The following is a 24030-nucleotide window of genomic DNA, read 5'->3' as shown; positions in this document are numbered from 1 at the left end:
TCATGACTCATGAGTAACATATAATGCTGATATGGCTCAAATGTACACTGATATGGCTAGAATGTACGCTGATATGGCTCAAATGTACACTAATATGTCTAGAATGTACGCTGATATGGCTAGAATGTATGCTGATATGGCTAGAATGTACACTAATATGGCTAGAATGTATGCCGATATGGCTAGAATGTACCCCGATATGGCTAGAATGTACACCGATGTGGCTAGAATTATGCTAACCGTCAATTTTAGGTGTGAAAAACAATTCTCAGAAAAGTTATAGAATAAATTGGTCCAGAACTAAACAATAATTCTATGTGATATTTATAGTGCCAGTGATAAGGTAACACCAATGTGAGAACCTGGGATTGAAACCCAGGCCTTTAACAATGTCCTCAACTTTGCCCACATATGGCAGAATCCAACAGGTGGTTCCATGCATGGATTTTGTATACCAGTTTTAATAGCCAGTTTATCCATGATGGATGTGTAATGAACAATGATAGAGATACTATAACCTAGCTCTTATGATATCACCAGGTTGTTTTTGTAGAGTAAACGACAGTAAATGAGTTAAGATGCTGAGACTTTGATGAAGTTTAGTGATTTTTAGCTGATAATATTTTATGAAACAAAACAAAACAGCATGATGAAATGGTTTACTACGAATAAAAAAATATCATTTCACTTTTCTTAGAGTCATTTCATTGAATACTGTAAGCTAGCCACACCAACTGTCATTTGGTTAATATGTACATCTTTATGCATGCTAGCTATGATTTAGTCCAAATATCAACCAGCAAAGTCAGGTTTACTAAATTTGCTAATCATCTGTATTTCTGGTCATTCATTGCTTGCATAGATGGTCAATCACCAAACAGAATTGTAACAAATTGTAACAAATTGAAAAGTATAACGTTAGTCAGAAAATCGCTGAGTCAGCAATATTAGGTTTCTTCCGTGATATACCAACTTGAAGGATATACATTGGTATATAAAGAGGATGAATTCCTTGGGAAAGGGATAGAAAATATGACGTGAAGTTGGAAGATTTGAGAGGGAAAGATTCTCAATAGATGAAATTCTCCAACACCTGGAAGGAATTTATGGCATGCATAGTGATCGGTGATCATTAGGTTGTATTTGGAAATGCATTGGGTACAAAATACTCTCGGTAAAAATTTTTTCAAACATCATGCACAAAACAGATGTTACTGGTACTGCAACTACGTGTTCTTCCACAGGGATGTTTCATATCAAAATGGCAAACTACACGACATAAAAACGGTTTGTTTCCACAGAAATACTGCATAGGACCCTTAACTCCAATGAAAGAAACTCGGAAGTAACAATGTATATCATGTAATACCAATATTAAGTTTGAACTGTACTCAGCAACATCTTGGCTTGAATTTGGGCTGGAAAATGTTTATTCATTTCATTTGTGAAAAAGTTTCATACAATTTTGGAAGTGGAGGGGGTGGGGGTGGGGGTGGGGGTGGTGTGGGCGCGGGGGGGGGGGGGATCAATGGAACATTCAACTTTGCTCAATTATGATGTACCATTTTCATACATGAACCTCGCGAGTACCCAGATGTTACATTTTGGTGGCTGACATTTGATATGTAGGTTCTTGTTAATATTTCTGAATATTGCATCGGAGCAGAATAAGTGAATTTCGTATGGACAAATATAGCTTTGATTACTTGAAGGACCCAGTCAAATAGTTGTTAATTTAGAACTGGAATCTCTTTAGAAAGCCTGTAAATGAAAGTAAATAAAATGGGAAAATGTTAGTAAACATCAAGTTTAAATATCTTTATATTTGATTTATGCTCAAAATGGAAGACAATATTTTAAGTGTAGGTCGGGTTTTGAAAATGGATATAGGTTCACTTTGCACACCGAGCTTTGGGCTGGGTCAAGGGTCAAACCAAGATGCTGGGTCATACAGTTCAAAGGTCACTTTAGGTCATTTGGATAAATACTTTTAAGGTTAAAATGTAGGATTATTTGTGAGAGTTCATTCACACCAATGCATGTAATGCATTATGAATGGTACGGTCAAAGTTTAAAGTTCAAGCCATAGGGGTCAAAAGTTCAAAGGTCATTCAGGTTTAGCCATTCATGTACATAATACAGTGTAATAGCAGAACCATGCATACCTGGAAGAGCCATGTGGTAACTTCACACCAAGGAGTTACGGTTGCCAAGACAACATATGCAAATAGTCTGGACTTAATGGAGGGGAAAAATCTTTGGACATCGATGATTTATGCACACCATTCAGGATGGGATATTTGATAGAGGTTTGTTACAGGGAATACAACTCTGCCAAAGATATGTCTGGTTAATCATGGTTACTATGGTAACACAACATGGAATCAGAAAAGTCTATTTCAAGATAGAATGATATGATGAAGTTCGATGTATTTTAAAGTTGCCATAGAAACAAGTCAATATGTAAATTGTACAGCACCAAGAAGCAATACTGAGCAGTGAATTCTTGTTGTAAAATTGTGCTGTTTGGCACCCATGATGACATGCAAATGCAGCCCAAAATATCAATGTAAAGCCAAAAAAACAAACAAATGTAAATCAGATATTGTTTCAAGAGGGCGCTGTCACATAGCAACGCCCAACATGCACGTTGGCACCTAACTGCTGACTTGTGTTGACTTGTCATCGGTTGACACAGAAAATGTGAGAAAGTGCCAGGTTTGAAAAAGAGAAAACTTCTATAATGGCAGAGATTTTGAAATGGACGGATATATCTTTATTATTATTTTTTTTTAGAGAACTGGCAGTTTTTCAAAAATATATTTCGTTTTTGTCTGCCCCTCTGGAACAAAGATTGTCTATTATACAAACAATTCACTCAAATTATTCTAAGTGGGTGAGTATTCATAACAGAACAGCCAAGGTGTTGTCCCAGAGGTAGCAGAAGTTCCAAGTATTGCTGTTACCCACACCAGTATATTCTTATATTTGTTATCACTTTTTTTTTAAGAAGCCGCACCTGTTAGTATTTTCTTTTGGCGTACTTTTCTTGGTATTGGCGCAGCAAGTTCGCCGATTCTTGGTGTTGGTCTGGCATTTCTGGCAGCAGGTGTAACTTTATAGGGGTCAAAATTATCATACTTCCCGCGGCTCTTAGGACGAGCCAGTTGTTGAAGCCGTATTGTTGCTAGAGCTTTCATCGCAGGTTCTGACACTGGCCACTGAATGGTCTTCTCAGGCTGAAAGAGACTGTGGTTGTGTTTCGGTTCTGCAAGTGCTTCAAGTCGTGCGCTGGCTCGTGCTTGTTTTGCGGCGTCGGTAATTTCTTGTTCCCATTCATCAACGTCCCACTCTCTGCTAGGACGAATCAAAAGTGGCTTGTATACTTTAGGTAATGACAGATGCTCAATACGATCTGAAGCCGAAGCACTCTTTGCGGCGGGACTGACACGTGTCTCTATTGTACGTTCCGGTTGAAATAATCGGTGTAGCATTTTGTGCGCACTTAGGGCTTCAACACGATCTGAAGCCGATCCTTTCTGAGCTGCTTTGCTGACTGGCCAAATTGGAGAAGGTCTGTGAAATCAAAAATAAAAACTGAAACTTAAAATATGAACAATATGCAAATAATATGCTAATGATTATGCTAATTCATGTAAATTAATGAATTAGGCGGTAGAATTTATTTTGGATTTTTAATTTGTAGAACAATTTTATCATGGCTTCCAACTTGAAAAATCAACGTGAAACACCATAGGTAAACTCTTGTTTGTTAGTTAATAAATTGCAAAAGATTAATAAATGCGTAAAATCTCTGTTATTGTATGTTGTATGTATTTTAATAAGATGTAGGTGCATCATGAAAATTGTTTGTTGATGGCACACTGATGGGTATATAGATAACACTTTTGTTTACTTACTTGTCGCCAAGGTATTCTTTTGACACGTTTTTACTATTTGATAATTCAAGCTGTCTTGCTGACATTGCTGAAAATAAACAACAAAAAATCCACGAAACTGTTAATATCGGTCAAAAAAAGTTTTCAACTTTAACATGGGAACAAATGATACAATGGGATATTTTGTGTATATTATTCATTACCCATAAATTGCACAATTTGATTTGTATGTATCATAGGTAAATTAATAGCCCTCAGATTTTAAATAAAAATATGCAAATTATGTAAGTATTTATCACTGTTAGGCAAATGTCCAAAGTATAAAAAGGGGGAGGGGCGTGTAAGACCCCCCCCCCCCCCCAGTTACATTGAAATTGAGGATGACTGACATTAATAATATTATAACCATAATCTATTTCATTTTGGGTGAAGGTCTAGATATAAAAGTCAATTTCTTAGATCAATTTATAAGGATGGTTCTCCAAAAACCACTTTGAAATTGGACAAAATACGGCAGTATCACTATAAAACGTGTCATTAAAATAATCTGAAAATTTTTAATCCTTTGAATTCTTCTGCTGAATTGTGGGTATTTTAGGGTGAACACTACTAAAATCAACAAAGGTCAAAGGTCGGATTGCAATGGCATCTCCTTTTCATCTATCATTTCTATACAGATAGCTGCAATTAGAATGTACACAATGGAAGACAGCCATCATAAATAGCTTCCCTCACACCTCCATGATTGCACTGAACTAATGCTACTAATTGTCTGATAAAATACCAAAGTTCATCATAACCACTAGTTGTTATCGCAAGTAGCGTCTGTGAATGTCACATTCTTAAAGGTATAGCCAGTATCCCAGAGACCTGGCTCTGTGACTTCACGATGTTATTTGATGTGTATATTGAGTCAGATAGCAAAGTCTATGGGTTAACTGGAATATTGCATGATGATTCTGAGATAGACAGCTATGTTTTAGACAAGACGACCCAGAGACTTGTCTATCTGGTGCAATGTACATTACGGTAGTCCTGCTTACAGACGGAGTACAGAACTCAACTATGACAATATCACTATAAACAAGAGAAGGAAAAGAACAGAATCGAGTCCTACGTACCCTAATCTAGTCTGCAAGCACAGTATATAAGATACAACATTGAATGGCATGCCACGTATGTATGCTAAAAAGCCTGATAGGGCTGAACAATACAACATACTGTTACATACAAGTACATTGTATCTTTAATATGGTCTAGCACCTGGGCTTAGTTGCACTATATCATTGACTTTAGTACTTTCTGGTGACAAATTGTTAAGCTTTAGTGTCCGGGCTATAAACAAGACAACATAGGATAGTGCTAAAAATTATCCATGCATGCATACATGTCATCAATGAATTTCATTGTGCTTTGGGAGGTAGCTCTTAAGCTTAGGGCTATATCCGTGGCCTCTAATCTCAAGATCTCCCTTCACCACCATCTAGCTCGACAAGAAATCATGAAGAAGAAATTCAAAGCCATGGATAACCTCTAGACTATTTAGGAGAGAACACAATGGAATTCATCGCTATGTGATGATGTCTTAAGTAGGCTATTTCAGCTACTACATGTATTAAAATAATGACTATACATTAAAAACTCACGTCAACTAATTCTAAACTGTAATTTGATATTTTTTAACATGTCAGCTACATACATACTACACTTTCAGACCTTCAAGCTAAAAAAATCTTTAAAAAAAAAAGTTTTTCTAAAAAGAAAAAAATCACCTCTTTTGAATCAAATTTCAACACTCACTCACAGAGCAGAATAGTCTGGATGCTGACATGGTCTCTGACTAGTGGAGGTGTAAATTGTAACGATACCGTATAGGAACTAGACTGACAGAAGAACTACTAATATATAATCATTTTTATGATTACAACTGGAAATAAATAAATAGGAAACATATCTTGAGCAAAACAAATTTGACAGGTTCTAAAACCATGGTGTGATTGGTTGTCCTGGACGATGTTAGCTCTGAAATCATACTTACGGCATATTCTCATGAAAGGTTATAGCAAACAAACAAAGTTTGGGCCACTCTAACAATTAAATGTACTGTCAGGCACGCATGTCTTTTTAGAGCTTTGCATGTTGGGATTGTGTAAAGCTGTGACAGGCAATGTTTTCAACTTTTACTGTGATTATGAATAGCCTACAGGCATGTTTTCAGCATTGTTGAAGAGCTTTATTCTGTGTGTACAATTAGAAGGCCAATATTATTGTATGGAATGTAAGTATGGACAATTGAATGGCTGTATTCTTAAACTCTTGTAATACTCAAAAGGTGTGTAGCTAAGCTTATGACATTACGCTACATAACAACTGTCCCTGTGGTTAAAAGAATTTAACTTTCATTCGATTTGAAAGCTGCTAAATTGTACAAAATGTACCAAATGTACACGTACAAGTACTAATGGAGGTATCACTATTACCACTGTATACTGTAATTTAACCTGGAAATGACCTATTTTCACTAATTTCCCTGGAAAACAAAAATACAAAAATAAGTATTGACTAAAATGTTTTCTTGTACATGAACATAATGTACCAGTCTGGTAACTAGTGAAAATTTAGTCTTTGAGAACTAGCTGAAGACTGTAAAATCGCAAAATTTTGTAGTGGTGACAATATCTAGGTTTACGGTCTGTTTAGCATTGAATACATTACTTGTTCTCCTGTTAAACACTTACTAGTAGCTAGTATATGAAGTGTTTCACTCCATGTTCAGTTCCTGCCATTGATTTATTACTGTGTTGAAATTTAAATTATGTTGGTAATAACGGAATGAAATTAAAAAAAAAATCTTTGAAAGAAATATTAAAACCAGCAGACTTCACTGCAGTAACAACAAGACACATGTATATATTTATGAAACTGGTCATACCAGAATTAATTATTTTTCCAAAAATTGATGGAATGAAAAAAAATTGTTGTAAAAATATACCCATGGTATAATGTAAAATACATAAACAATTTTATGCTGTATGAAATACTTGAAATACTCGGCCTTCCAACATGGATTTTTAATTTCTTGGCAAATTGATATGACACCTGTTGGATTCTACACCATGTGATGTTATAATATAGTATTTTCAATAGACAATGGTGTGAAGTTGATAGGTTGAATTCTGTTGTGATAGACCTGACGTTGATGTTGCCAACATGAAGTTCATTCTTAGTTCTAGCCTTAATTTTCCACTCATATCATGGGGGGGGGGGGGGGGGGGGGGGGGGGGGGGGGGAGATAGCAAGCGGCCTATAGTGGTCACTTTTATAGAAAATATGTAAACATATCAACGTCTCTGGTAGTCAACGACAGCAAGTCTAGAAAAATATTTTAATGTATCAAGTGTTATAGTAGTGACCACAGCAACTGACACTATACATGTACGTACACAGAGTAATTTGCCACTCGTATAAAAGGTTAATCAATTTTCTATAGCCCTGAATGAAAATCATAGGTTTTTTTTTTTGTAAACATTCAGCGTTGACCTTCAGTCTCTCAGTAGCCATTCACCATGTTTCAAAACTACAACATTAAACATTATCAATGGTAGGTATTGTTCAGTCGGAAAGGGGATATCTCGCAGTGTTGTAAAACCAGTTATGGTTGGTTAGCCAAGTTTCTCCAACATTCGTATATACAAAACACAGTCTGGTTGCTTAGCAACAAAGATATAATGTACAATACAGCGTGACGCACTTAGAGGTGATACTTTACAGTGGATAGTCACAAATATCACAATTTTTTATTTATTGAAAATGATAAAACCCATTATAAAACAATCCCTATGGTATAGTAAAAAATACTAATGGATAAAACGCTGCTAGGTCTGTAGAAAAAGAGGTATTGAAAAACATAGGTAGAACAGTCCTCTCAGAAGTAAAGTTCACTCAAGCAATTAGTCTGTAAGATACAAACAATTGTGCCACACTATTAGCCAGCACCATTTGTGGCTAAAAAGCCTGATAGGGCTGTAAAACATGACGTATCTTAGTCTATTGAGCAATAACTCTTGATCAAAACAGATGACGGTTTTACCTATGTATTCTAGTAATGCAAATAGTTGATAACAGATGTTTTTAGTATTCTTTGTAAAGTGGCCATATGGATGAGTATTTATTTTGGATTTTTAATTTATAATATAATTTTATCATGGCTTCCTACTTGAAAAATCAATATGAAATAACATAGACAAGTCTGTGTTTTGTGACTCAATAAATTACAAAAAGCTAAAAAATGTGTAAAAAGTTTGTTATTGTATGTATAATAACAAACATTTTACACATTTATTAATCTTTTGCAATTTATTGAATTAAAAACAAGGACTTGGCATATGTTTTTTCACATTGATTTTTCAAGTAGGAAGCCAGGATAAAATTGTTTTATAAATTAAAAATCCAAAATAAATACCCCAATCCTCATCCATATGGCCACTTTAATTTTTAAACAACTGAGTCACATTCACCATATGAAATTATAGTTTTGTACTAACAGCTGCTCACTCTACTAAACCAGCTACCTGTACTATTTTTAAACCAATATTAAAAAATTCAATACATGAACAGTTCATTATAATAATTTTTTTGTTGAAATTTTGAATTATAAGATAAAAAAAATATGGTATCTAACAATAACACCATACTTATCAATAGTGGCAAGAACTTATATCACATTCCAATCAAATTATTTCTGACTGTATTTTATGTGATTTTTAAAATGGTAAAACTGTTGATTTTTAGGCCATTTCTTTAAAATTTCATATGTGACAAGAACATTTGTATTTTGTACTTCAATAAATAATTGATGAAAGAGTCCTACATTTTTCTGAATTTATGTATTTGTACAGTCTAATTTCTATAGAGAAATTTGTAGTCTAGAATCCAGGCATGGAGAGATTTTTGGCACTCAGCCTTTCCCCACATATCAGACATCGCTAGGGAAGGCGAAAGCCAAATCCTCATGACTGGACTTTAGGCCAAGAAATTTAGATTTGACAGCAAACAAAGCCTTTAGCAAAAGTTTCAGGTTTACAGTAATATTGTCAGCTTATTTTCACTTATTTTTCTGGAAAACTAAAATGTTAAGATGTTGCCTTAATTCCTTTACATGAACATAATATATCAGTCTGGTAATTAGTTGAAATTAATTTTGAGAACTTTAAGCTGAAGACTGTAAAATCATAACATTTTCTGGTGACAAACTTGAAATATCTAGGTTTTATTTCCAGTACATGAGTGTGCATTCAGATAAGTCTTTAGTCTGTACTGTTATATAACATTGAGATGGTATTCAGATAAAGACAGTCATGACATGCGGGATTCACTTCAACATTTGAATGTAAATGTCTTTTAAATTGTAAGAAATACAAATGCATCTGAATAACAAAGACACAAAGTACAAACTCAAACCAAGTTTAATTGTCTCCTGCACTTTCAAGTAAGTCTGGATGCCAAAGTGTTTTTGAATCATCTTGAGATTCGGTGAAGAATTAGTCTAGTTCCTATAATACGAGACGAGTTACAATTACTACGATTATCTGTAGTGAGTGGAGATGATCATAGTAATTGTAACTCGTATTGTATCGTAACTAGACTAGTGAAGGATAGCACTGGACTATTTTTAAAGTTTCAAAATCATGATATACTGAGTTTTGTATATATACATCAAACCACAATTTCAGTGGCGACTCTAACAGTTAACAAGATTGGCAAACCAAGTTGTATGTGTTTGAACATAAAATATGGGATTTAATACCATTGGCGTTCTGTGTCATGACAACATCATTGGTTTTGCAAATGCTTGAAATATGAATCAAAATGTTTAAAATCACCATAAATTTCTCCATGGTTTTCTTAATTTTAAGTTTAACCTTTTGTAAAGGATGTGGATGACATATTGGGATTTATTTTGGATTTTTAGTTTTTAAGACAACTTTACAATGCTCTTAAACTTGAACAAAAAATATGAAAAAACATAGGCTAAAAACCTTCTTTGTAACTAAAAAAATTGCAAAACATTAAAATATGTTTTAAAATACTTGTTATTGTATGTACAATAATAAACTTTTTAAACACTTTTTGTAATTTATTGAGTTACAAACACGGATTTGGTCAAAGACGTTTCACATTGTTTTTTTCAAGTTGAAAACTGATAGCAGAATTTGTCAGAAAAATTAAAAATCCAAAATAAACACCCATTTGTCATCCATATGGCATTCTCGCAAACCAGAGTTATTATTTCTACCACTACATTTCGAAATAACGTTAAGAACGTTGCCGTAAAACAGGCCGTGGTTTGCGCTGATATTTTTCTATGTTCAACCAAAGAAACAACAGTAAGAAAGATATAGTGAGGCCTTAGGGGGTTTGTTACTACATAACTATGAGTAGAGTAATAAAAATAAAACATTCACCTGTAAAAACATTATTGTGTGTTGTAAGTCAATAATCACAGTAAGAACCTTAAAGATTACCAATATATATGAAGGTGTGTTTACATAATGAGCACACACTCACAATGTGACATTGTTTCTAATCATCTCATTAAATTCTATTGTGTCAGACTACAGTTGGCATGGCAACTATAAACCTTAGCTCTGAAATGTAACACATGCTTTCTTATTCACATAGTTACAGTAATTAAGTGGAAGTGATTTTTATACTGTATTCCCTGGATACCAATGTTATATATTGATATTGTTAGCTTTACCCTATTTACAGTGATTGACACTGTAATGAAGTAAGGGTTAGCTATTCAAATAGTGACTGTACCAAACTCATAACAATAGGACATCAAGTGTAACAATAAAGTCTCAGTCTTGTTTGCTCACTGTAAATATACAGACTGCAGCTACCCCTTTTAAAACAAATTCATGACTTCGTTCTTTTTACTGTCTAGGTGAGTCTATCAGAGAGTAAGTTAAATTCTTCTACTTCACAAGATGTATTTTGGATCAACAGGTGCTATTAATCAATCAAACTTTATGCATTAACAACACACCATTATAGCAAGCATGGTAAAGTACACAAAAATAACATACAGAAATAAAGTGAGTACAATACAGTCATTTAGCCAACTGTTGGAGGACTCTTTACATCAACAACAAATTTTCCAAAAGGAAGTTTATCATCAGAGGTCAAAATGTGCAAAAATTTACTTTTGTCATTTAAGGAATGAAAATTTGAATAATTTAATGACAAAGAACAAAAGAGTGCCTTTATTATCAATGTGTTCACATGAAAGTCATTTAAATTTTTTTTGAAACTACCAGATTTTTCATTTGGACATTGATAAGAGTTTTACTGTTGAAGTATGTTTGTATAACCTTATTCTGCAACCCAAAGACTTGGCTATCTGGAATGATGACTATAGTCTAGAGGATTAATGTGTGGCTTTGAATCTCTTTTCAAAGAGAATTAACAGAAAAGACGTTTAAAAAAAGAGAGATTTTGAGATTCGAGACCTTGAGTGTCTGTATGCGGAGTGTGAGTGTGTGCCTGTCGAAGACATTGGCGTCAATTCCTGGCTTGTTTTGGCTCGTTTTTTGGTTGGTCTTGGTTTGTTTATGCTCGTTTATGGGTAGTTTGGGTCGATTTAGGTCGATTTAGATAGAATTTACAGATTATAGCTCGTTTCACAATTTATCAGAGACCGATTCGAAACTATTGATAGCTGCTGGACCTATAGATACGACTTGGCTTGACAATGCTGTTTGGTTCAAATATACTTAAGTTTGTCCTGAGTATAGTAGTAACATTGTGAAGCCATAGCCAAGTCTCTGGTTTATCAATACAGGAACTATATTTCCATGGTTTTACAAATTTGTCACACCAAAATACTATTTCTGATGCTTTTTTGTTTGAAACCAGTTTCTAAATGTTTAGTACGTGTTGTTTGTTTTCAACAACAAATGACACTAAACAAAGGAAATAGAGGTAAATAAAGAAATCGAGCTGAGTTGTATTCACTATAGTCTGAGTGCCAATGTGGTCTCTAACTAAACCATGTCTAGTCAAAGTCCCTCAATCAACACAAAAAAGTTGTTCATCCAATCAAGTGAACCCCAACTGTCATTCGTAAACAGTGTATCATAGCATCCCAGCTGACAAATATACCACATTTGGACATTACATAACTGCCCTAATAAACACTAACTTTGATGAGGGACTGTGTTAACCATGACTTTGACTATACTGTGAGTGGAGGTGTAAATGGTAACAAAACTGTATAGGAACTATACTGTGAGTGGATGATGTAAATGGTAAGGAAACTGTATAGGAACTACTATATTCACTACATCGTATTTTAATCAGATTGTCATATTATCTTCAGATTCAAAGCCAACGGATTATGAGCCTCTAGACTAAATACAGACAGTAACTTTGATCTGTGTTTGAATTTAATACTTTCAAGGAGTTCTGACAACAGTCATTATTGATCCAAATGAAAACAGACAAACAGGACACTATTCAATACACAGAAGTCAGAATGTTTGCATAGTGTGTTTGTGTTAGTGATTCACTTCCATTTCTATAGCTAGATCATCACTCTGAGACAAAATGTCAACACAAAATTGTTACATTCTACTATTTTTTTTTACATCTTTTAAATGTAAATTTAATACACAGCTGTTCATATTTAATTTTTCGCATCAGCATTATTGCTAAAGATCTCTTCCATATATGTCTAACCTGTAGTCTTGAAGGACTAACACTAAACTGTAAGATACATTGTGTAAACATGGAACTATAATATGGGGTACGTTATACTTCCATGGTGTAATTCAACCCTCAGTGGTCTGAGTTCAACCCTAGCAGGCAGTGAGTGCTGGCTGACAGTGATAGTGTGGCATGAATGTCAGAGTGTAATCTTACAGATTAGACTAAGACTTAGCTACACTATTTCAGCTCTCCAACTGCCAATTTTCGTTCACCAACCAAGATATGTTTTGTATCGTACACATGTCTGTGCTTTAAATTACGACAATAACTTGTACATATGATTTTACAATTTCATCCTATAGCACTACTCAGTTGTGCTAAAAAATAGAAAAAAGTAAACATAAAATTTAGTCATATCAAGAGAATTTAAATAAAAATCTAGTATATAATGATGACAAAACTTACCGTATTCGTCACCATTGAATGGTTTATCCAGCCAGTACACCGATCGTCTGAAACAAATAAAACAGAAATAATCATCATTTAGACATTAAATATAATGAAAGTCAACTTGTATTCAGTATAGAACACAATATTATGGCTATAGCCTGTCTACTAACTGAATCTTTTACTCTATAGTGGCAGCCTATACACTAACTTTTTCTTCATGGTGTAGATCTCGGTTCTATTTTTGATGCACTATTGGGTGCAGCTCAAAAAGTCTGATTCCTGACAATTTATACAAATTATAGATTACCAAAACTTAGACTTTTGATGGGTATCTCAACAATTGACTATTTCAATTCGCACAGATGACCTTGGCTGATCAGGTATCACAGGGAAAGGCTGGGTCAGGATGGGGCAGCTGGGTCACTGTTTGGGAATTAGGGGCATGAGTCACTTTTTGAGTCAAGCGGAATGAAGGAATGTAATCAACAAATCTTCTATTAAACAGCATTGATCAATATACAAATTGATAATGTTTATTTAAATTTAAATTTTTATCAAAATTTAAGCTTTTACATTTGCTATGTTTAGTTCATTATATTTAATTGGTTTATTTAGGTCTGAAATAGAATATATTCTACAACACGACAGTATAATTCTTAGACACAAATTAAGACACAATATTTTACATTCTTACAGCAAAGATAGCATTACAACAAGTAACACACTGAAGTAAAGCACTTTCTCTATGTAGCACACTCGTTTATAGCGTTCATATTACAATGAGTAACGCTGATCAGAAGTAAAACACTTTCTTTATGTGCTACAATAGTTTATAGCATTCATATTACAACAACACTGAAGTAAAGCACTTTCTCTATGTAGCACACTCATTTATAGCATTCATATCAAGTTTTAAAAGTATACTGTTTCAATTGGTTTATTTACAAGCCTAGCATGTGGCCTTTGTAATGGGGTCAATTAGCAAATGAAACAGTATAATTTTACACCTGATATCGATGCTATAAACGATTGTGGTGCATACAGAAAATGCTTTATTTTGGTGTTATGGGTTGTATGTATATTGATATGTAGAACAGAACAGCATAGCATCCAAGCTTACAATGGGGTACATTTTGTATTTTACTATTACTGCTGAACACGATCGGCAGTCTAGAATTTATTCTATGCGACAAAACATACGTTATTTCTTTAAACAGATAACAGCTTGGATGTCAATTAGCGAACAACGTTCATGGCGTATATGTTCGGTGTTATTTATAACACATGATTTTTAATTATTATTAATTATTTAGTTCAAACTAATAATGGGGTACATTTATTTTACAAGTACTACAACCACAGAACACAATCAACAGTCTAGAATTTATTTTATACTTTACAACATATCTTATTTCTTTAAATTGATAACATTTATGTTTCAGTCATAATGTGTTTTTTTTGTTATTTGTAATTTCACTTTTTCCGTTTTTAAAAACATAAAGAGCAAACACTATATTGCAATTGATCCAATTTTAATAAAATGTTGACAATCCCTTAAGAGCATTTACTTTTTGAAATTTCATTAATTTGGAATTTGAGTATTAAACACAATTTGATAAATGTTTAATTGGAATACTTCAAGTGTGAAGATATTAATTTCGTAGCAAACAGGTGTTGCCATGATAACCAGGATGTTGAGGACATAGCCAGTAACACCATGAAAATTTAATGTGCAGGCAGTGGTTATAAAAAAAAAAGAAACTAACAATGACTGTATTGTCAACACAGGAAGTATAAAATTGATGTGACTGAAAAGTATTGAGTGGCAGAACCAGAATGGTTCAATTTATCATCTTAACATCAATTCCTAAATTCACCTAAAATTCTCAATACATAAAATAGAATTTTACCGCCTACGTACATCATAAGTATACAATCATTTGTCGACACAATGACTTCCGCTTCACAATGAAGCTACATTTGTATTCCCTACATGTAGTCCAGGCAAGTGTACTTCTCCAGATGATGGTGACTAATTTGCATATTAATTTACATATAAATAGCATGGTAATTTTTGCAATCAGCAAATAATATGCATGTCTTCAACTCTGACATGTTTATTTTACACATATACACGTGTACATTGAGGATCAACCATTTCTCTTCATGTGAAAATATTATTATGATTTTGTCATTCAAAGATTTCTAAAGCTCAAGGACGATAGAACACTTTTGAAGAACGGTAGTAACCTACCAAGCATGGCGCCTAGATGGCAAGGATGGTGTTTGCACCGGCCATGCTTTCTCTATAGTGGGGAGAACACTGGCCCCTTGAGAAAAGGTATATATGTTTTGTTTTCAGAACTGTTTAACCTTTTCAAGATGGCTACATTATAGAACATTCCATTGAATTTAAGGTTTATACCCATAAAAAAAATAATGACTTTGTAATGGGGACATTGCAGACTTCATAAATTTTGTAAACAGTAGTCAGGCTAAGAAGGTATAATGACTACATTTATTATTACCTACACTTTAAGTTAAAAGGACAGAGAAAGGTATTGTGGAGATCTAGACATCATAATTTCAGCTTTAATCATGTGACTAGTCAATGTATGATACAGACATTCATGCCAAACTATCAGCCAGCACTCTAGCCTAGCCTTTTGCTGGCAGCTAAGTTTACATTAATGTATCTACGGCCAGAAAACAACAACACAAATTCTTCAAGGGTATTATTAAAATCTTCCCTCTGTGAAATGATGTCAATATATTGCCACCACATGATTAGAACCAACACAGAGGGTAATGTGCTAGCTATACAATGTAGATTAACACACAGGCATTGTATCTAGACTACCAAATTTTATAATTAGCAGTAGTCCAGGACACAGACTATTAAACATTGTATCTAGACTACCAAATTAGCAGTATAGTCCAGGACACAGACTATTAAACATTGTATCTAGACTACCAAATTAGCAGTAGTCCAGGACACAGACTATTAAACATTGTATCTAGACTACCAAATTAGCAGTAGTCCAGGACACAGACTATTAAACATTGTATCTAGACTACCAAATTAGCAGTAGTCCAGGACACAGACTATTAAACATTGTATCTAGACTACCAAATTAGCAGTAGTCCAGGACACAGACTATTAAACATTGTATCTAGACTACCAAATTAGCAGTAGTCCAGGGCACATAGACTACCAAGAATTGGTATATCTGGACTAGCAAATTTATAATGTGGTAGTCTGTTAGATCAATGGAAAATTGTAGCTGAAACAATTCACTTGGATAAAATTAAAATCTGACTACAAGCCCAAAAGTTAAATTTGAGCACTGCGCCATGACACTACTACATTCTTACTTAAAAGCACAATTAAGTGTATGCTTCACGATAAGTGCAAGTTTGCAATTGCCAAAGGTGTGCCTAAAAAAAGCCAAAAAAAGCACCAGTGAATTTTCAGTGTCTAAGATAAATGTTCTGACTTTATGTATGACTGAACTGATGATTGATATCCTCATAGTGGAATAAACAACCAGACATTCTAAATTTCTATACTTATTATTGTTCAAAATATCATTATTCAAGGATCTATGAGAACAATTGGCTAAAAAATACGTTCAAGGTACATACACAATGTTATGTAATAATTAAATAATGTCATTGAAATAATATTAAATTATTCAAGGTTATACCATATATTATCAATTTGCTATAATTCAATAATTCAATAATTGAATACTGATATTTTTTATAGCAAATTGGTATAACCTTGAATAATTTAATGTGACAATTGTATTCACTGTACAAATATGTAATTAATGTTATGTAATATTTACATGTTTAATTGATTGTTGTTTGCCATAAAAATTAAGAATTCATCCCTTTTTGCAAATATTTTGACTGTTTTCCCTAATTTGTGTGAGTTTTTTGTTTTGCAGTTTCTTTCCACCAAACTAGAAGTAAGTACTGAAGGGTTCAGACAACTTGACAAGAGACTGAAAGTGTCTTTGATTTCAATTCAGTGGCGATAGAAATTCAATCTAGCAGCTTAATTCAATTGAATGTCCAATATTTACTCGACTGGACAAAATTAAATATCATAGTTCAATTAACAATTGGGTAGCTTTGTTAATCGAAATCTATTAAACCGAAGTTTCTTGTAAACATTTGGCATCTATTTCATATGAAAGTTATTTGCACTAAGTAAAATATTTTTAGACACTAGCGCCTGGTAATTTATTTAAGTGCTAATAACTTTAAAGTGAAATAAACAGCAAATATTTACAAGAAACTACATTTACTGATTAACAAAGCCAGGTTTGGTTTTTGGAAATAGATGACGTCTTGTTATTCCAATTTCAGCTATCAATTTTTTTAGTTAATCTGCAATGAATGTACGACTTCACACTAAAACTGTAAATGCATTTTTATTTTATAAATAATTTAGTGTCTGCTGAAGTTTATTGTTCAATGATTAATTTACTCTACCCTACTAGTAACAGATCTTATAGTGTTATGTTAGTATTTAGTGTCTATTCCCTGATTTTTGTTGAAAAATTGAGTTAAAAATATCACTTGTGGTTGCAAATGGTCAGTTAACTCACAATCTATTTACTTTATTACATGTAAGTATTTGTTTTAAGTATTTTGTGTCCATTTCTGTTGAAAGTTATGTTATACACATGACTCTATGGGTAGGGGGGGTCGACTAGACTCCTATACAAAATGTCGGAGGCGATAGTTTTTTGTTTTTTGGTATGATTTAGTATTTAGGAAAGTATTGACCACTGTGTGCCACATAAATCTGAGACTTATACAGTATGTAGTATGAAGTCTGTGTGGGTACTGCCAGCAGGTAAATAGACATTGATTTATTATCTGACCCTCACCTCTTAGGGTCAAAGGTTACATCAAGCTATCATAAAATACCCTGTAAAATACCAATGTTTGGCACTCTGATCAATTTGTTGGCGATTTTACCCACGACAAAACAAACACTGTGCTTGTTAACCAAGTCATGTGTTTGTTTAGGCAGTCTGAAAATACTGGGAGTTATAAATTGCGAAGTCACTTACATTTTACCTAGGGGTTTACCCAAAAGCATTATAGTACATTACCAAGTCATGTGTTTCTATGTTAGGCATCTGAAATACTGCTAGTTATAAATTGGTAATTCACTTACATTTTATGGGTTTTAACTTCAATTTTTGGGAGAAGGGTCGAAAGGTTAGTTGTTTAAACAAGTGCAATCATTTGACTTAATTGTTGCACAAATTGACGGAATTTCTCTGATTTAATCAGGTTTTCAATAAAACCAACATAATTTATCTTATATAAGTTTTCATTTGTCTTTTGTGAGATAGTAAACTGTATAGTTTATGGCAAAAAACTCAACTCAAAACTAATGAAAAACAAGTCTATTAATGACAGATTCTTCATAATTATATACATAAAAAAAGAAGAAAAAAACGAACATTTTGAGGCATTTTGTTGTGCAATTATGCCAAATGCAAAAAAATAGATAAAATAAATAAATTCTAAAAATAAAATAAAATACAATAAAGTAGATAAATAAATAAATAGATAAATAAATAAATAAATAAATAAATAAATAAATAAATAAATACAAGCATAGCCACGTTCTATAACACAAGTTATATATATATACTAATATATATATATATATATATATATATATATATATATATATATATATATATATATATATATATATATATATATATATATATATACATGTATATATATATATATATATATATATATACACACAACTTAGAGTACTGTTCTAAATATTCAAGTCAGTAATACAGACTCGTGCACCGTCTGCAAGCAGGACTACAGTTATCTACACACATTATGTGTAAAATAGTGTCAAATCATAACAATATAGTCGTTAGGAAGTACTAGACTTGGGTTTACCTGTCCAGACAGGGTTTAGAAATGTAAGAGTTTGTCTAAAATTGAGGTGGGGGGTTGGGGTTCACTATTTAGTTTCACTTTTTTTGTTCATGACATTGACAACTACTGTGTTACCATGATTACCTAACATTTCTATAAATGTAAATAATCACTCATTTACTGGATGCCAGGCGACTGATACTAACATTGTTTGCTTAACTTATTTACTAAGAGATTCAAAGGGGCGTTGTGAAACGCAGAAATAAGTAAGTCTGTTGCGTTCATTAAAAGATAATTAGATAATCTTGGTCCGACACATATATGTCGTCTCTAATTAGGAAAACGGCACAGTATTTTGTAGGCTGGTTAGAATGTGAGAAGAAAAAGTTAAAGAATGGCGTACCATGTACAGTGTTTTTGCATTTTGAGTATCAAAATGGCAACAGGGAGCATTAAGTTACCGTGACACTTGAAACAGTTTACGAAATGAATTGAAATTCGACAACGGATGCCTTGAATACGTAAGTACCACAACTTAGAGTACTGTTCTAAATATTCCTATAGAACACTCTACGCGGGAAGGGTTCTTCTGTCTTGCAAATAAAACTCATACAAAGATATTGTTGTTATCCCCGACCGCGTCGTGATGAGCGTGGCTTGGCCGCGATCAAAACTTGGCTGAGGGAGGAAAAGACGTGGCAACTTACCGATCTTCTCGAAAAGTCGGCGGGAGTTGTTTTGGCCTCGCTAGAACGTCGATCCGACGTGTGTTTGCTGTAAGAGAGAAGACACATGGAAGTGAGAAAACGCCAATGAACGAAAACAGAGTCAATCTAGCAGACGAGTTAATAGATACGTACATTCTGTCGCTGTAGCCATGTTTGAATAAAGTAATTCATTACACTTGGGAACCTTTTGTTTGACTTCGACTTTGTTGTCAAGGAGGTTGCTACGTACGCTTTAGTATTCACTTCCGCATTCCATTGTCTACGTAATTTTAATATTCATGAGCTGTTCAGTCTCTTGAACTCGTATTCATCAATAATCTGGGAATATTACAAGACTTTACAAGGTTTCCGCTTTCCCATAAGCAAAATTAGAGACTACACTTTAGCATAAAATTACAATAAAACGACGAGTTTCAGATTCAGCGTTCAACGACGAAAACAATAATCCAGCCGATGACCGTTTCAGACGTCCTGATTGGTTTGAACTGTAACTTTTTCACCAATAAGAATTTGTTTAACAAGAAGCAACATGACACCACACATGTAACAAAGAGGGCGTACTTCTAAGATATCTTTCAGGATCGATCATGCATATATGTCACTGTCAATACAGGAAGTGTTATGATACATGTGCCGCAAGCACTATGTGAAAAAAAAGCCGGTTTATAGCTGTTCAGAACATCTTTGTCATTCTCGTAACTGAGGAGTCTTATGTTTCAGGTATGTATATATTTTGCAGCTTTTATATTACAGAAGAGCATGTGATTGTGAAAAAGAATTTCCTGTGCTCTGTGGACTTTGCCCTCAAAATACACTCACTGTCGCAGTTTTTGGACAGATGTCAACTCGCCATCTGTCCGATATCTGACAAAGCATTATGTATGTAACAACACTGCACTGCCGTGGTTGTCAGTGTTTTCGCTGAAGTAAAATACACGGAAATTTTACAATATCACTCAAAACATTATGCATCATTTCTCTCTTATTTACATGTAGTCCTGCTTGCATACGGAGGAATTCGGGACTCGATTCTGACAATTGTCCCTCCCCCTCCAGTCAAGTCAGTAATACAGACTCGTACACCGTCATGTAAGCAGGACTAATTTACATGTAAATCTACAAATATCTCATTTATAGTTTTCTCCCAATGCTCAGTTCAGACGAGATGACATTTCCATGAAATCTGGGTGTTTTTTAAAACGAAAATATGGTACAATATCTGGAGCCAAAGATGTGTCATATATCGGACAGTGTTCACCTGTGCGCGCCAAAGACATAGACTGCCACACAGGTAATTGAATCAATCTGTATGATTTTGAAAAAAAAATATGCATGGTAAATAAGTCTTATTTACAATGATACACATTTTTTTTAGAAATCATACAGATTGATTCGAGTACCTGTGGATTGCCATGAGCTGTGATCGAATCATATATCCCGGGCCGGGGTCGAATTCGGTAGTAGGACAGTGTTCATGATAATTCCTTTGCAACTTTGAGTAATGGTGATTATACCACGATACCAATGTTTTTGCGCAATATTTACATCAAACCTTTGAGTATTAAATTATACTGACATGCACCGACTTTTAAATGTACCGTGGATATGGTTATGGATATAAAATAAGATTCGAGATCCATTGTATGGTTGCCAAATGATCACGGAAGCTGTATGTGTCTCCCTAATATATTATATATATCCATGATGTGTGGCACTCTATACTTTAAAACGAGCTTTGGCATTTATGTCACTAAATTGAAAAATGCGTATCCACCCTCCATGAACCGTGGTACTCCCAAAAATGTATTATTCGTGTGCGCATCGATCGGTCTTTTCACTCTCGTATAAAACCAAGACAAACCGAAAAGAGAATCTATTATCGTGTCCACAGTAAACCGATATATAATATAGGGAGTAACGTACATTTCCCTACAAAAATTACTCTGCCACTTACGTGCCTTTGCAACACATTGGCATTGCGAACTGTCAATGTATTGACATTCTCAACACGTACCGCGAATTCTTGGATATGTATCGAATATTTAGAGACATATTTTGTATATATCAGGTACAAAATTATATGTCATCAGATGCTGTTGATTTTTGGTAACGCACATTTCGCACGACCTAGGGACAACCACATTTCTGTATATAAAAACATATATTTGAAACAATGTGGGAATCGCTTTTCATGATAAACAAGTTAGCATATTCGTGACTTTGTTTAAACAAACCGCTTAGGTTTCCTTCAATATTTCAGTACAATTTTCTTATCAATTCTCTAGTTATTTTGGCATTGGGACAGTAACGTACATTTCATTTTTGGGTATATCCATGGGTCTAAATGTAACCAGATAAAATCCGACAATGGAGCAACTTTCGTTTTAAGTAGCCTAAGGTGCCCTCTTGTCTTGCCACATATCGTTTGCATATCTCGGTCCGTCGCTGGACATCAATTGCACCTTCTTATTGGGGTTGGGTGAATATGCAAATATAGGACCAAACAAAGTCTTTTTTAGGGTCCCCTCCAGGGCTTGAAAGTAACTTTTTTTCTATGGTAGTTCCAGTGGGCTCCCAAGTTCAGAAATTGGTAGCCCAAGGATGGTGATCAATAGTCTCATATTCCTGAACTGATAGACATAGCTCCACTTTTCAAAATAGATGTTTGTTATAAATAATACTTTCAAGTCTGTAAATCTTCCATCCTTTAAATCATTGCATAATCTGTAGCCTGTGTGAGCTACCAGCTACAAATTATGGTATCCCTTTGACATGGTAGTCTATGGACATGGGACCACAGGGTGCTCAGGCTCATTAAGTTCTGTTTACAAATATAAACAAAACAAAATAAATATACAAGTAAACAAACAAACAAACAAACAAAAACAAACAAACAAACAAACAAAATAAACTGACAAATGAGTAGATACATACATGAGTAAACGACAACAAACCAACGAACAACCAAACACTGCCCCCCCCCCCCCCCCCCCCCCCCCGAAATGGTCACATATGGAAATAACCCGCCATGGTGGGGGTTGGGGGGGTGTGTGGGGGGGTTGGGGGGTTGGGCAGTGTTTGGTTGTTCGTTGGTTTGTTGTCGTTTACTCATGTATGTATCTACTCATTTGTCAGTTTATTTTGTTTGTTTGTTTGTTTGTTTGTTTACTTGTTTATTTTTTGTTTGTTTTTGTTTGTTTGTTTACTTGTATGTTTATTTTGTTTTGTTTATATTTGTAAACAGAACTAAATGAGCCTGAGCACCCTGTGATGGGACTTCTGTTAATTTCAAGCCCAGCCCTCCTAGATTTTATAGTTTCTTCAATTACTTTCCTCATTTTTCAAAGAATTTTTTTAAAATAGAGAAATGTTTTCATAAATTTCCCCTAGTATAGGCTTTTCATCTGTTTATACTTTAATACATATCATATTCATAACTTGTACACATAGTCACAGACAAGTAAGGAAGAAATTTCTCCCATTGGAGGCTCTCCAACATCGACATGTCCAGGTTGATACAAATGATGCACACGACATCTTGTCATCTTTTCTCTTTCAAATCTTCAAAACAATTAGTATTCAAATCAGGACATCACTTTAAAATTTGTAAGTAAGTTAGGTTATGCAAGTCAGGTGCTTTGGTGTTTTTAGACTAGATAGGTGGGTGGGCAGGTAGGTAGTGTGATATATATGTAGGTAGGTGTATGTAGGTAGGTGTTTGTCTGTGTGTGTGTGTGTGTGTGTGTGTGTGTGCACATGCGTGCGTGGTGTGTGTGTGTCTGTGTGTGTGTGTGTGTGTGTGTGTGTGTGTGTGTGTGTGTGTGTGTACCAGTATGTTCAAATCAGTGACCATTAATGGTCAAATAAAATTATTCACTTTATAAAAGTCTTGCATTTTACTATCAACCTACTGCTTTCATGAAGCTATGGCCAGAAAACGCACAAATTCTTAGAGTACTAATTATCAAAACTAAAGCTAGACTTAAATGATTGTAACAAAAGAAGAGATTTTTTCACCTTGACAATTGATGTCATAAAATATTGTATACTTACGATCTGTTTTTTTCCATTTCTTGTAGTAACCTCTCGGCATATGGTACTGGAGTACAAGGTCTGTATGTTCTCTCATTCTGGACCTTTGATATGCAGAGTACATGATGGCAGTCTTGTATCACCTATAGTAAGGCTATAACATACAGAGACAGGGAAAAGAGATTGTCTATGGTATGTATGGGAGGTGGGGGGGGGGGAGGCTGTGACTATATAGCTAGAGAATATTCCTACTTACAAGTTTCCGCAAATACACA

General features: G+C 34.1%; 1 protein-coding gene across 1 annotated transcript; it reads right to left on the bottom strand.

Annotated features, from left to right (window-relative positions):
* Window positions 1-1477: 1477 nt before the first annotated feature.
* On the bottom strand, window positions 1478-23816 carry LOC144444228 (sperm microtubule associated protein 2-like). Its single transcript, XM_078133643.1, has 5 exons — window positions 23777-23816; window positions 19703-19769; window positions 13077-13123; window positions 3921-3987; window positions 1478-3576 (listed from the first exon to the last, which is right to left on the bottom strand). Exons 1-5 carry the CDS (start codon window positions 23814-23816, stop codon window positions 3006-3008), a joined length of 792 nt encoding a protein of 263 aa, XP_077989769.1. The 3' UTR covers window positions 1478-3005.
* Window positions 23817-24030: the final 214 nt, after the last annotated feature.

This window comes from Glandiceps talaboti, chromosome 13, assembly GCF_964340395.1.
Source record: "Glandiceps talaboti chromosome 13, keGlaTala1.1, whole genome shotgun sequence".
NCBI classification, from domain to species: Eukaryota; Metazoa; Hemichordata; class Enteropneusta; family Spengelidae; genus Glandiceps; species Glandiceps talaboti.
This window is presented reverse-complemented; position numbering and strand designations above follow the sequence as displayed.

Excerpts from the sequence above, each read along its gene's own strand:
- LOC144444228 (XM_078133643.1), bottom strand. The coding sequence starts at position 23,816 with ATGCCGAGAGGTTACTACAAGAAATGGAAAAAAACAGATC. Across the intron at positions 13,124-19,702 it reads CCGACTTTTCGAGAAGATCG|ACGATCGGTGTACTGGCTGG; the intron begins GTAAGTTGCCAC and ends TATTTGTTTCAG. Across the intron at positions 3,577-3,920 it reads AAAGAATACCTTGGCGACAA|ACCTTCTCCAATTTGGCCAG; the intron begins GTAAGTAAACAA and ends TTGATTTCACAG.